Source organism: Girardinichthys multiradiatus, chromosome 15 (assembly GCF_021462225.1).
Source record: "Girardinichthys multiradiatus isolate DD_20200921_A chromosome 15, DD_fGirMul_XY1, whole genome shotgun sequence".
Lineage (NCBI taxonomy): Eukaryota > Metazoa > Chordata > Actinopteri > Cyprinodontiformes > Goodeidae > Girardinichthys > Girardinichthys multiradiatus.
Genome location: NC_061808.1, coordinates 13,208,595 through 13,222,781, shown reverse-complemented (window position 1 = coordinate 13,222,781; position 14,187 = coordinate 13,208,595). Strand labels below are relative to the sequence as shown.

The 14,187-nt window shown below is 37.9% G+C and overlaps 1 protein-coding gene across 1 annotated transcript in view; it reads right to left on the bottom strand.

Annotated features, from left to right (window-relative positions):
* Positions 1-14,187, bottom strand: part of hpcal1 (hippocalcin-like 1) — a 24,235-nt gene extending 10,048 nt beyond the window's left edge. Inside the window, exons 1-3 of the mRNA XM_047388222.1 lie at positions 13,921-14,187; positions 3,372-3,865; positions 2,780-2,885 (exon numbers count right to left, since the gene is read on the bottom strand). Of these exons, the coding sequence (XP_047244178.1) occupies positions 2,780-2,885; positions 3,372-3,749 (484 nt within the window). The 5' untranslated portion in view covers positions 3,750-3,865; positions 13,921-14,187. The remainder of the gene's footprint in view (positions 1-2,779; positions 2,886-3,371; positions 3,866-13,920) is intronic.

The window sequence follows — 14,187 nt, the reverse complement described above, 5'->3', positions numbered from 1 at the left end:
GCATGAAAAATCGTTATGTACCCAAATAGCAGAGTTTAGTGATAGCTGGGAGTTTTGTTTTGGTGTCACTTTTTAAAATTGCCCAACAGAATGATGCATTGTGCATTTAGTTCCACACATAAATATTCTACGTGTGTTCGGGTATAAAACAATGCTGTATTTCTTTGGTACAGGTGTGCATTAATACATGTACTGTTAAATCCCTACTTTTTACACATTTTAATCAGGTATGCCAGTTAAACTTGTGTCTGTGTTGGGTAAAACTTGCAAAACAAATAAATACTAAAGAAAATGCTTTAAGACATTACACCATGTAGTGTAGGTGCTCAGGCATAGGTGGTTTAGAAAACTATCAGCCTTTTCAAAACCAAGTGGCTCTCTGCACTGTTATTCATGTAATCTTTATTATCTGTCGGTTTTCTAAAATTCTAACAACCTCAAAGAGTCTGAGCTTTGGTCCGTTAAAAACATGACAAACCCATCCACAATACTAAGACCTCCCTTCCAGGTGTCTCTTGCTTTTACTCACAAAGTTTTCAGTGTTGTGTGGAGTACTTTTTCCTTCAACCTGCTTTTGAGCCAGTATGAAGAAGTACTTTCTAAAAAACTAAAAGAGCCTTATGAGTCATACCCAACAAAACAGGAAGCTACTGTTATATGTGAATGATGATGTTGCATCTATGATGGAACCTTCTTGAGGCTGTGGATAGAAAAGGTTTTTTTTTAGTGGCAATTTTTTATTGGCAAGATAGGCCTGCTTATGTGTAACAGAAAAAAAGGGTGTGAGGACTTTTACTTCAAAGATCATTCATGCAGAAAATGTGGGTGAGATCTGTTGAAGTAAATACCTGTAGGGGGGGGACAAACTTCTCCTTATTTCCTCTATGTTGGAAACACTTCTTGCTCCAGAATTATAGAACAACTGGAAACTTGGATTTAAGGGGAGGGATAAATCGGAAGCATGAGCAAAGTTCATGTTGCAGCTAATACAGATAGCCAGCCCAAGGGGGAGCTCAGCTGTTTGTGAGCATAAAGTTCAGGTAAGAAGATGCTTTATTTTTCTGTGGGTTTTGCTTTTCATTTATCCTCTTTCATTACAAAACTTCAGGTAATGTCTTTAGATCACAATAAATCAATAACTGCTCTCTGCAAACAATCATCCTGGATGTTAAGCAAACACTAAGTGGCTCATTCTTCTTCTCCGTATCTAAACCAAATGAGCAATAAAGTGTTTTCCTGCAGCTGCAGACTGATTAGGTATCAGTATCTTGACCTCCCGTCCATTCCCCACAATACTATAGTGTAAGTAAATTCTGACGAGTAAAGCTCAAACTGATTTGGTGGAGAAATAAGTATTAGCAATATGTTTCCCTAACCTATCGGATCTGAGTGGCTAAATTCTACAACATGGCCATTTAAATGTCTTCAGCATCAGTGAAATCCTATCCAACTGGCATGCAAAGCACAAATGCATGGCCCTTGAATTATGAAGGCATACCAAATATTGCATCCAAACAGGAATTTGCTTTTGTGATACAGCATATATTGTAATTGTGATGATAATTGCAGTTCAACATATTGCCCACTCACTTTTATTCTGGTGACACAAGTTGTTTGAAGAAACATGGTGACACATGCTTGTGCAAATCAAAATTACAAGTCTGTGTCAAAACTAGAGCTGGAGCAGAAGTTAGTTCATCTTTGGTGTGACAACATGTTAGGTATCTTCTAGACCAGCGTTATATTTGGGAGATGGTCACTCTTCAGCAACTTTCACCTGTCTTTCCAGTTGCCTTGAGCTTGAATTTGAGTAAATGCAACAAACGGTGTTTAAGTAACTATTTCCTTTATCAGGGTAAACAGCCATCCACACCAACTGCTTGCAGAAAAACTCTAAAATGTGGCTAAATTAAAACAATTCTGCAAAGAAAAGTGGGCCCAAATAACTCCACAGTGATATAAAACTGTCATTCCCAGTTATCAGAAATGCTTGACGGCCACTGTTGCCGCCACTGGTGGCACAGTTTTGTAGAGCTTGTTTTTGTATAGTTTGCAGCTTATTTCCCTTATTAAATTGGATAATTTTAAACTTGCTTTTTGTAATTGCTCAGAATATCTTTGTTTTATATTTTTGATATATACATTTAAATGGTATAAAAAAGAAAATAAATTTGTAAGGGAGCATATAATTTTTCACACCACTGAATTTTTGGATTTGGGGCATTTAAATGTATTAAAATATTAAAGTGATAACAACAAAGATGTTGTTTTGAATGCTGTACTGTTTTCTAAGCAGCTTGGTAACACAAAAGGCTTAAAGCCCAAAGTAAGACTGATTAAATTCAGCAAAATCTTTTATTCAGGTCACGTTTTAAGCTTTTATCTATGGCAGCCTGTGTGCCATGTATTCTGGTGTGTGTGAAAAGGATATGTGTACCCTTCTTTTGAACCAAAAAATTTAGTTCCAATAAGGAAAATATATCAATAATATATCAATTAAAGTAATATGTATGTGCTTGATAGACAAAACACAGACTGTGGCTCAGTAGGAAGAGTAGTTGTCTTGCAATCAGAAGGTTGAGGGTTTGATTCCAGCTTCCTCCTGCCATATGTTGATGTGCCCCTGGGCAAGGCACTTAACCTCAAGTTGCCTATCGGTGTGTGAGCGTTAGTGAGTGGGATTGGGTGAATGTGGCTCTAGTGTAAAGTGCTTTGAGTGGTCTGTATGACTGGAAAAGTGCTATATAAGTTCAGTCCATTTACATCACATCAGTCTTACCGTCATTGTCAATGTCCATCTGCCTAAAGATCTTATCCGTCCTTTTCTCTGGTGTCGACTCATCCTCTGGCATCTTCATTACTGATGACACCATCTTGTAAATTGCCTATAAATTAACATAATTTTGATTGCAGTTTTGCACACAAGGATCTTTTTGATTATTTATGTGTTGCTGTAAATGTAAATGAAAAATATCTGTTGTTATCTGAGATGAATCTTACAAGTACTGTTGCTTCAACCTGTTTTCTGCGGCTCACAGAACTAAATCTACTGCAGTCCCACTCACAGTAAATCACTCTGAAAATGTGTATTACAGTTGTGGCTGCTTGAATGTGTAAGCAGAGGATTCTCTGCTTACACATAGAAGTAGCCTCATATACAGTACTAGACTCCTGTAGTACTAAAGCAGCTCTGGGGTTCAGTTGTTTTGTTTTTTCCACATTCATTTGTATCAGCAAACTCAACAAACTGAGCCAACACTGATATGCTCCTGCAATCTGCTCAGCATATCATGCTGGAAGAGTAAATACATCACAGGAAGCCTACATGCATAAGAGAGAATCAATTATAACGCAGTACACGTTATCCTCACCTGAACTATCTCCAGCATTTCCGCTCGACTGATGTAACCGTTCCCGTCCAGATCGTACATGCTGAAGGCCCAGCGCAGCTTCTGCTCCAGTCCCCCACGCGACGTCACACTCAGTGCTATGATGAACTCCCGAAAGTCAATGGTGGCGTCACCATTTGTGTCGAAGGTGCGAAATACGTGCTCTGCAAACTTTGAGGCGTCTCCATAAGGGAAGAAGTTTGCGTAGATCTTCTTGAACTCTTCCACAGTCAGGTGGCCAGTGGGACAGTCCTTCAGGAAGCCACGGTACCACTCCTGGAGCTCGTGGTCTGTGAACTCCGTGTTCTCCCTCAGGTCGTTCAGGACCTCAGGCCGCAGCTTACTGTTCTGTTTCCCCATTATGCAGCACTTGAAGGCAGACAGCCGAGCTGGCGTTTCGACCTTCTCTTCTCGCTATCTCTACTCAACCTGCACTGTTGCTCCCCACGCCAAAGACTGCTCTGCTTCCTTTGCTCCTGCAGGGCACCAACAAACCTCATTAACAGCCTTGTGTGAATTTCATAAATTATTCATTGGATCAATTATTCTTCTCAGTTTTCAACAGTGTTTCATTCTCAAACATAAGCTGGAGATTCTTCTCAGTCAGTCAAGCTGTGGGAGAAAACCAACACTAGAGATATCAACAATATTGTTATTGGGAATGTGTATGTTTGTTTATGGTTGAGGTAAATTCATCAACCCTGCCCTGCATTGGAAAGGGGACAAGTATCCTGGGGGGCATTGTAATTCTTGATAAAGCAACTTTGTAAAAGGTCAGGCTGACACAGACTGCTGTAGAAAACCAGACATTCACCTCGAAAACAATCCCCTCCATCCTAGGAAAATGGGTAATCTAATTTTAATCAAGCAGGAGGAATTTATTTACTGAATAAAAAACAGACACAAACGCCGGCGAAAAAGCATCTGGCCACCTGGGCCTACTCACCTCTGGTTTCTGCAGTTTGTCTGAATTCAGCTACCATGGTTACGGTATACTCTGCAAAACCAGTTTATTCATGAATGCAGGGATATTCATGATTGGTTATCTGATAAGATGCATTAACACTGCACATCCGGAATAAAATCTAATTTTTAAACGTGACACCCTGCATGAGGATGCAGACATAGAGATTTGTTTTGATAAGCAAACACATTAAGAAATATGGTGAGAAAAATAGGTGAAGGCAGATTAGTATGTATTTTATTAGTATTCTTACACAGGAACATCCATTTTATCTTTGACTGTATGTTTAAAGTTGTTTTCTTGTTAGAAGGTGAACCTGTGCCTCCGCCAGGGCCTCAAGCCTTGCTTATCCTCTGACACATTTTCTTCCAGTTTTGCTTTGTATTTAAATTAGAACACCTTTTCAACTACATGTCCCTTATATGACTTGCTGCAAACTGCAAGCAGGACTTCTAATGGCATTTTATTTACGGGTATTAGCGTAAGACAGGGTAAATACAAAAGCATGCCACACTTTTCAAATTTTAATTTCCAAAGATTGTTGTATAGTTTCCTTTCTGCTTCATAATAATACTCTACTATGTATTGGTCCTTTAAATAAAATCCCAATAAATACATTGAGGTTCGTGGCTGAAATGGCAAAAAGGTTCAATACTAATAGTATTTGAAGGCACTGATTGTTCCCAGATAAAAGAAAGTAAGTTTTCCAGATCGAAAAAGCAATAAAGACACATCAGCTTAGCAAAGCATGAAACTGTCAGACCACCAAATAAAATCAAAGCAAACGGCATTTCCAAGTGTGGAGGCAAAAATGGATAAAACTGAGCTAATCTTTTACTTGTATCTCTTTAAGTGTGAGTGGGAAGGATGGAAAACAGGGGTGTGTGGGTGTAGGGAAGAGGGAAGAATGGAAAAAGTATGACACATAGAAGAGAAACTATTTCTAGCCAAACAGTATGAGTTGCTTTCCTAGTACCAGAGGTTCTATTACATAATAACCCTTCTGTGTAACACCTCCACTCCTTTCTAGTCCCTCTAATGAATTTTTTTGGTGAAAGGTATTAGATCCAATCGCTCCGCCCTTTGCTGCCAACAGACGGATTATTTTCGGAGAAGAACAGATGAAGCCAGTGTGAATCTGAATGCACACAGATGCTGTCATTTCTTTTAATTGTTTCGCAGGTTTAATTTCCTGCAGTTTTATGAATCAGTCACAATGCGACGAAAAAAGCAGATGTGAGAAATAGCCAGTGATTGAATATCTTAACAATGTAGCAAAGGCTCATGAATGGAAAAGAAATAGATAAGCATAGCTGCACAGCACTGAGTGTTTTTTCCAAAACCTTCCTCCATACCCTACTTCTTACTTAATTTTTCAAAGCTGCTGTCACAGTTTCCAGTCTTACTATGTTAACATTAAGCATTGGCTGGTTACTGCTATCAATGTGTACCAAAGTTTTTAAAGGGGACCTATTAGGCAAAATTCACTTTTTGATTATGTTTTTACTTCCATTTGGGTCTCTAGTGCTTCTACAAACATTTCAAATGCAAAAAAAAAAACGTTCAGCCGTTTTTTTGGTTATAAATGAATGTTTTATTTTTTCTAGAAAACGAGCGGTTTCAAAGTCACCTTTAAAGGTTAGGGTTTTAATACTCAATATTATCGTTCAGTGAACATCTTACACCTGTCCATATACACTGGTTTTTACAGTATATACCCTGATTAGTGTTTGTTCTGAGAAAGCGTCCTCCTTTCCACCTAGTCACATTCACTTCCCTTTTTAAAACAGATTCACTCTCAGCTAGCTTTAAATCTATCTAGGTTTTAGGCCATATCATACATCAGGACACATAACTAACAAATTACCTCAAATAGAAAGTTAACACACAGGATCATGTGTAGCTCACAAGTCAAATGTGTTACATAGGTCTAAATTTAAGGATCAAATAGCATTCAAATTCAAGTCCTGTCCAAGTCTATCAGCTATATGTGTCGGTTCTGATACGACCACATTTTGTAAAGTGTATGTGTAGATCCTGGTAGAATTGACAGGACAGGTAAAATAAGAGCCTCACTTTACAGCTCCGCACATTTCTATTTACCACAATATACCCCCATTTCTCCGACGGGGTATGGAAGTAAAATAGTCTCATTAGAATCAGACATTTTTTAGACATTGAATTCATAAAAGTGAATTCTTATCCTGTGCAATTATGTATGTGAATTTTTTTTTGTACATAAAATTTGCCGGCAAAAATTCACCTGCAAGAATTTGCCTGAAAAAATTCACCTGCAGAAATTCACCTGCAGAAATCCGACAGCAGAAATTTGCCTGCAAAAATCCACCTGCAGAAATTCGCCTGCAGAAATTCGCCTGCAAAAATTCACCTGCAGAAACTCACCTGAAAAAATATGTCTGCAAAAATTTGCCTGTATGTATGTGAATTTGTTTTTGTACATAAAATTTGCCGGCAAAAATTCACCTGCAAGAATTTGCCTGAAAAAATTCACCTGCAGAAATTCACCTGCAGAAATCCGCCAGCAGAAATTTGCCTGCAAAAATCCACCTGCAGAAATTTGCCTGCAGAAATTCGCCTGCAAAAATTCACCCGCAGAAATTCGCCTGCAGAAATTCGGCTGCAAAAATTCACCCGCAGAAATTCGCCTGCAAAAATTCACCCGCAGAAATTCGCCTGCAGAAATTCGCCTGCAAAAATTCACCCGCAGAAATTCGCCTGCAAAGATTCACCTGCAGAAATTCACCTGCAGAAATTCAGCTGCAAAAATTCACGTGCAGAAATTCACCTGCAAAAATTCACCTGCAGAAATTCACCTGTAGAAATTCACCTGCAGAAACTCACCTGAAAAAATATGTCTGCAAAAATTTGCCTGCAATGTGTTGACCTTCTGGTGACTCAAGCCAAAGCAATCAGCAATCTTTAGCCAATCAGATTACGCTTATGTGATCACGTGACACACCATTGCCTTGGGCAGAGGCGAGTCTCTTAAAGGTTTGCTGGATTGTGGCTTAATGAAGATCAGTGATGAGATTTTTCTGCCAAAAATATATTATTACAAAACGCCAGGTAATTAACACACATTTGAATCTTGTCACTGATCTTCATTAAGCCACAATCCAGCAAACTGTTAAGAGACTCGCCTCTGCCCAAGGCAATGGTGTGTCAAGTGATCAGATAAGCGTAATGTGATTGGCTAGAAGACGCTCGACTCGATCAAGTGCTGGTTGCTTTGGCTTGAGTCATCAGAAGGTCAACACATTTGCAGGCAAAGTTTTGCAGCCAAATTTTTTCAGGCGAATCTTTGTAGGCAAATTTTTTCAGGCGAATGTTTGCAGGTGAATTTTTTCAGGCGAATTCTTGCAGGTGAATTTTTGCTGGCAAATTTTAAGTACAAAAAAAATCACATACATAATTGCACAGGATAAAAATTCAGTGTTATAAATTCAATGTCTAAAAAATGTCTGATTCTAATGAGACTATTTTACTTCCGTAGCATGGCCTCAGTCGGTATATTTATCTCCTGCTCCATCCTGCCATAACTTAGTATTAAGACACCTAAACCCTCCTCGAAGCAAAAGATCTCCGATCTGGAGGAAGTACTTCTATAAATACATGGAATTATCATAAGTAGCATTTAAAATGTAGTGGTTTTGAAATGTTAGTGGTTAGGCTAAAAAATGTTACCTCTAAGGAAGGAAAGAAGCAGGAATTAATTTAGATGTGTTCAATGAATAACAGCAAAAAACCACAACACTGTGAGGTGTAAAAATCCAGTCTATAGCGCTGGCCTTGTATAACAAACACCACCTCAGTGAATGACTCGATGAATTCTCTACATATCATAAATTAATATTTAAAAAAAGTAATACAGCAGAACTTGGACTTTTTATAGTTTGTTGTATTATTTCAGAAAAAGAAGAAAACTTTATTATCCATTGGCAGAACATGATTGTTTTAGGCATATGGCGTACTTTCATTTTTGCACTCAAGTTGAAGCTTCCATCTTCCAATTTGGAATCATCAACAGAAAGATCCCTAGAATTAGGAGTTCCCACTGTGAAAGTCTGTGGCCTCTTACCAACTCTGACCTCAAAATTCAATATGGCCCCCTTCCATATAAAACTTAGTGGAAGCTGAGTTTATTTACACTTTTGTTGATTTGTATCTATTTACATTTTTCTGAATGTAAAATCTCTGAAAGTGAACATGATGAGACCATGTTTGAAAGTGCAAAATACAGAGAAATGCAGTTATTAGCTTTGTAAAGCTAACAGCAATTAGCCTGCTCACCATGCATATCGAATAGCATATTTTGCTTGTTTTCAAAGATGGGAAATAACCCAGTTAGGTTGAATTTGATGTGATTCCCAGATGCAAATTCTGACTTCAGAGGTAAATGAAACACAGCATACAGTCGTCTGATTCAAGTGAATGAATTCAAGTAATAAAACCAAACAATTACAACCAAAGAAATCTAATAAAAAAATGCAATAAATTAGGAATTAGGAATAAATTAGGACACCCACCATATGTATGTTAAAATGTCAAAAATCAGACACTGGAGGAATAGTTTCCTCCCAAAGAAAAATTGGATATTAGATAAATTAGTCTCAAATTTTATTATTTAGACACCAGAGCAGAAGACATGTTTGGTATAAACCAAACAGTTGATGATGGAAGTTCACAAACATTTTCTCCATTGCACTTCTCCTTTAGGAAGACTTTGGTAAAACAAAAAGCAAAAGATGTAAAACTCATCTTTGTTGCTTATTATTTTAACATCTCAGGTAATTTGTTCGTATTTCAAATATTTAAAACCACAGTTCCTGTTTGAAGCAAAGTCTCTGTCTATTGTTTCAGTTAAAACTGATTGAACACTTTAAAACGATCAGATATGTGAACCATTTCTAGTATCTAATCAAACTTAGCATTAAGTCAAGTGAAAGTCAAGACTGACTAAATGAATCTTAATTGAGAACATAATATCATTTCTGTTGGTTTGCTGTTATCTAGGCTGCAGTATAAATAACACACTAGCCTGCAGGCCTGACTGTACGGCTTCCTCTCGAACATGTAACAGGATGAGGAAGCGGAAGAGAGTGGACTTTTCCAAGACAGCTCAGTGTGCAGGCTGAGCAGAAACAGACATAAATATGGGCGTTACTATTTATCCCCTCAAACATACAAAACCACATGAAACCCAGCAGGGTTTAAGCTGGAAAAGAGAAGTGTTTTACAGATAGATACCAAGCTCGGAAATTAAACATTAACTTCTCAGAGGACATACTCATTGAAAAGGGGTGTACTGTAGCAAAAATACTGCTAGCTAAACAGCTCAATAGATTATTCTAAATTCTGGCTTGTTTTTTAACCCTCCTGCAGTGATGGGTCTTTCCTTTCGTCTTTAACTTGACATATGTTACTCTGTTTTTGATTATGAAGTAAAATGTACCAATCTATTCATATCGTTAACAAATACAAACATTGTCCTCAAGTCCTCCTTTTGCAGTTAAAATCATGCACTTCCTATCATGGAAAACTGGACGTTCAGAGTATGTGACGGGTGCTTGATACACAGCAGCCCCTCGAGATTCCCTTTCTACATTCTATGTTTGCAATTTTCCTCAATTACACAGCAACAATCTCCCTCCCTGTCCCCAACCCCCACAGCCATCTCTGGTCTGCATGGTCCACTATTTCCATTGGTTTACCCTGCCTAATGAGACTGTTTAACACAAGGTCCAGAGCAGTTACCCCCCCCCCCTCACAAGGCTGTTGGAGGCTTTCTGTAAGCCCATGGCCATTTTTCATTGCTGTGTTCACCTTATTGCCTGCTTTAAACGGTGTTCCAGTGCTTTATGCACAACAAGAATAGCAAAAAAGACCTAAAAGGAGAGATAAACAGTGATTTTAATGTTATAAACAGTCAAATATGATTTACTGTATTTATAAATAACACCTCTGAGTGTTTTGGAGCTTAGAAGATAAATGGCCTTTTTAATTTTCAAACAAATCTGCTCTTCATTGTTCCTGTTGTTTCATAATGCTTTAATTGTTTTCAGTGGGTAAAATGTCTGAGCTGTAAGTAGGCCACTTGGACCATCTTACCACAATGTGCTGTGTAATTTGGCATTATTGGCAGGACTTATCCTTAAAGGGATCTGCTTTAAGTATTCACACCCCTTAAACATTTTCACATTTTGCTACTTTTAAAATCTAAAAGTGGATATGTATATGCATTCACCCGCTTTTATTCTGATAATCCTAAATTAAACCCAGTGCAACCAATTGGCTTCAAATGTCACCTAATTTGTAATTATAGTCCACCTGTGTGTAATTTAATCTCATTAACATTAGTAAGAGAAGCATTCCTCCCATGTATCTCTTCATGGGAGGAACTCCATAGATCCACAGCTCAGGTAGGACAACTACCTGCACTGCAAATTTCCAGTCTTTATGGAAGAGTGGCAAGAAGAAAGCCAAAAATAGTCCTGTTTACAGTTTGCCATAAGGACACAGCAAACTTGAGAAAGAGAGTGCTCTGGTCTGATGAGATCAAAATTTTGCATTTTGGTCTACATGCCAAAAGCTGTGTGAAACACAAAACTAACTGCAGGTCACCCTGAACATATCATCTTCACTGTGAAACAGGGTGGTGGCACTATCATGCAGTGGGGATGCTGTTCCTTAGTAGCAAAACAAAAGGTGGTCAGGATTGATTTAAAGATGGACGGATCTAAATATAAGGAAATCCTGGACAATAAATCTGTTAGAAGCTGGGGAGACTTGAGACATCATCACCAGCATGAAACAAGATGGTGGAAGCATCATGCTGTGGTGATGCTGTTCCTCAGCAGGAACACGAAAGATAGTCAAAGTTTATTTAGGGATGGATGGAGCTGAATATAAGGCAGTCCTGGATGAAAAGCTGCAGGGGGCTGCAAGAGACTTGAGACTAGGGCACAGGTTCCCCTTTCAACACAACTGAAGACAAATGCACACCACACTTTTCATATTTTTATTTTCAAAATAAAGTGAAGACTACAGTATGTATCCTTTTCCTTCAACTCTACCTTTATCCACTTCTTTTTGTCAGTAATTACACAAAACCCCAGTAAAACACATTGAAGTTGAACAAAATGTTAAAAAGTTCATGGTGTATGAATGCTTTTAAAAGGAGCCATATATTTGACTGCAAAACCTGTACAGAATGGGAAAGTTACCAATGCTATGTACAGTAATACAACCCCAAACATTCACAGATGGTGGGTTTTATGGTCATAACAAGCTTGATATTCTCCATCCTTCTCAGATCAACAAGTGCAGAAATAAAAATGTGGATTTGACATGTCAGGTGCCTGTAGCTCAAAAAAGGTTGTTAGTTTGAGCCACTGCTTCGCAGGATTACATGTAAAAGTGAACTTTAGCAGAGTGTAGTGATCTTGCTGGATCATTTGTCATTACTTTTTGTTATGGCAACATTGTTCTTTACCCTGTTCCAGTCATTCAAAACTCACAGCTTACATCCTAATCATAAATATTGAAACAACACATCTTATTTTTTCAATCTTAACCATTTCGAATTAGCTGACAAAATTAATTTGCAAAAATCTTAAACTGTTTTTATTTATGAACTAGGACCAACGTCTTTAGACAATGGGCTTAGACAAAACTTTTTGACAATTTTTAGAAGACTAAAAAAATTAAATAAATAATCTGGAGCACTGATCATATGTTATTGATGTTTATCTGGAAGAGCAAAAGTGCATCTTTAAATATTTCTGACTACTACAGTCAACACTGCAGGAAGTGGGTGAGGAGTCTCAACATGAGGAAGAGATTGAGAAAACTGAGCTTCTGGAAAATTCTCGCTTCCAGCCCTGCTTCTCTTAACTCGTGTCAGTGAAAATCAGGCAGCAGATCAGGATGATGTCCCCTGACACACACCAGTAGTCAAGGCAACAGAATAGTAAAGCTACGATAGAGAACATTAGGACATGTTTTTCTGCAAGTGTTGTTTTGAAATGTTACATCTGAAGTGTATATTTGGTGTGTATTTTTTGCAATGGTATTGATCAGAATTAAACTTATAAGTGAATAAAACTTTATTTTTATTTTGTAAAAGTCAAAATTTTAAGCAAGATTTAATTTGAAAAGCTGAAATGTTAATTAATAAATCTGACTTATTTAGTGAAATGTAAGAAAGAATGAACTCAGACCAACATGTTACTCATACAACCTTTGTGTTAAACATGACACAAACAATCATAGTTTGAAAAAAGTACTTTTTTCAGGTGTAGGGTTTTACAAATTATGACATCATTAAATATTATTCATTATTACCTATCCAGCACCAAGTGTACAAAAGCACAAAAATTGTACACTCTCAGTATTTATTAAAGAAAATGTAAACCAAAGTGAAACAGATGTGTTTGAAAAATTATCCACAACCTTCCTGTTTCCGTTGGATTTACGAAGGAAATTGGCAGCCAGGTTCTGCTAATCAAATGTACCGATTAAAAGATCATCAGGAAGTGTGACCAACTCTATTATGGCAGCTTGCTGATCTGGAACATGCAGGTGTGTGTTAACAAATGTGAAAAGACATCAGCAATTACCTTAGAGAAGTATCTGGAAAGGGTTATGTAAGTCAATTTCCAAACAATGTCAAGACCATAATTTTAGTCAGAAATATTATATTTAACAAGTGCGGCTTGTTTGGAAAGGGATGCCTGGAAATAAACTCTTCTTTCGAAAAAGAGGATCACAGCACAACTTAGGTATGCAAAGCTACATCTGGATGAACGACATGTCTTCGGGACAGATATGACCAAAAAAGATATGTTGGTTCAGAGTGAGTAGCTGCATATTTGCCAAACACCTTTGGGCTTGTGTTGCAGCCCAACAACATGGGCACTTTGGAGTTGACCATGAACTCTTCCGTATACCAAGGTATGAAGCTGAAGCTTGGCCAAAAATGGGTCACCCGAGCATTAAAGCAATTCTGTAGGAAAAAGACTGGGCAATGCTTGCTATTCAAGACCAGGGATGGATAAAGTCATTCAGAAAACGACTGCTTTAAGTTAATGATGATAGAATTTAGTGAAGAGCACATCACTTTTATTATGTCCTAATATGAAGCTGGGTGAACACAGAGCAGCATATACAGGTAATAGTAGGTTGTTACAGTCATTTGTAAATTGGCGAAAGAAGGGGTGGAGATAGTGAACCCAAAATAATAGCCTTCTCAAATGCATTAAAAATGACTTCTTTTGTGATATTGTGTATTCTATTCAAACCATTTTCGTTATATCGCTACATTAAAAATTAGTCTAGAAATGTGTTGTGTAGCTGTGACATATTTCCATAGTGTCTGAATCAACTTTTGAGAGTGTGTGAGATGTGTGCGAGTCCAGAAATGGGTGTAGTCCGTCTGTAACACCCTCCTCTGTCGGGTATTGGCTTGCATCAGCAGTCCAACAATCCAGACTGAGACACGTTGGACTTTACAGTTAACAAATAAAACATTAAACAACTAAAACTTACCTTTTTACAGGTCTGCCTTTTGGTCTTTCTGTTGGAAGACAGTCCACTTTATTCAGTTGCACATTCCCACTTTATGATGTTCCAGGCAGCTTAACTTGCGCGTCAACTTGCGGCGGTTTGATGAAAAAACAACTCAGTGATCCTGAGTTGCTTCAAGTGAAAACAATAAAGAAAAGCCGTTTTGGGTCTATAAACACTTGAACGTGTATGTTTCAGCTTGGACTCCGCAGCTTGAAGTGGCTTTATCATTTAGTGGAAGATGTGGCA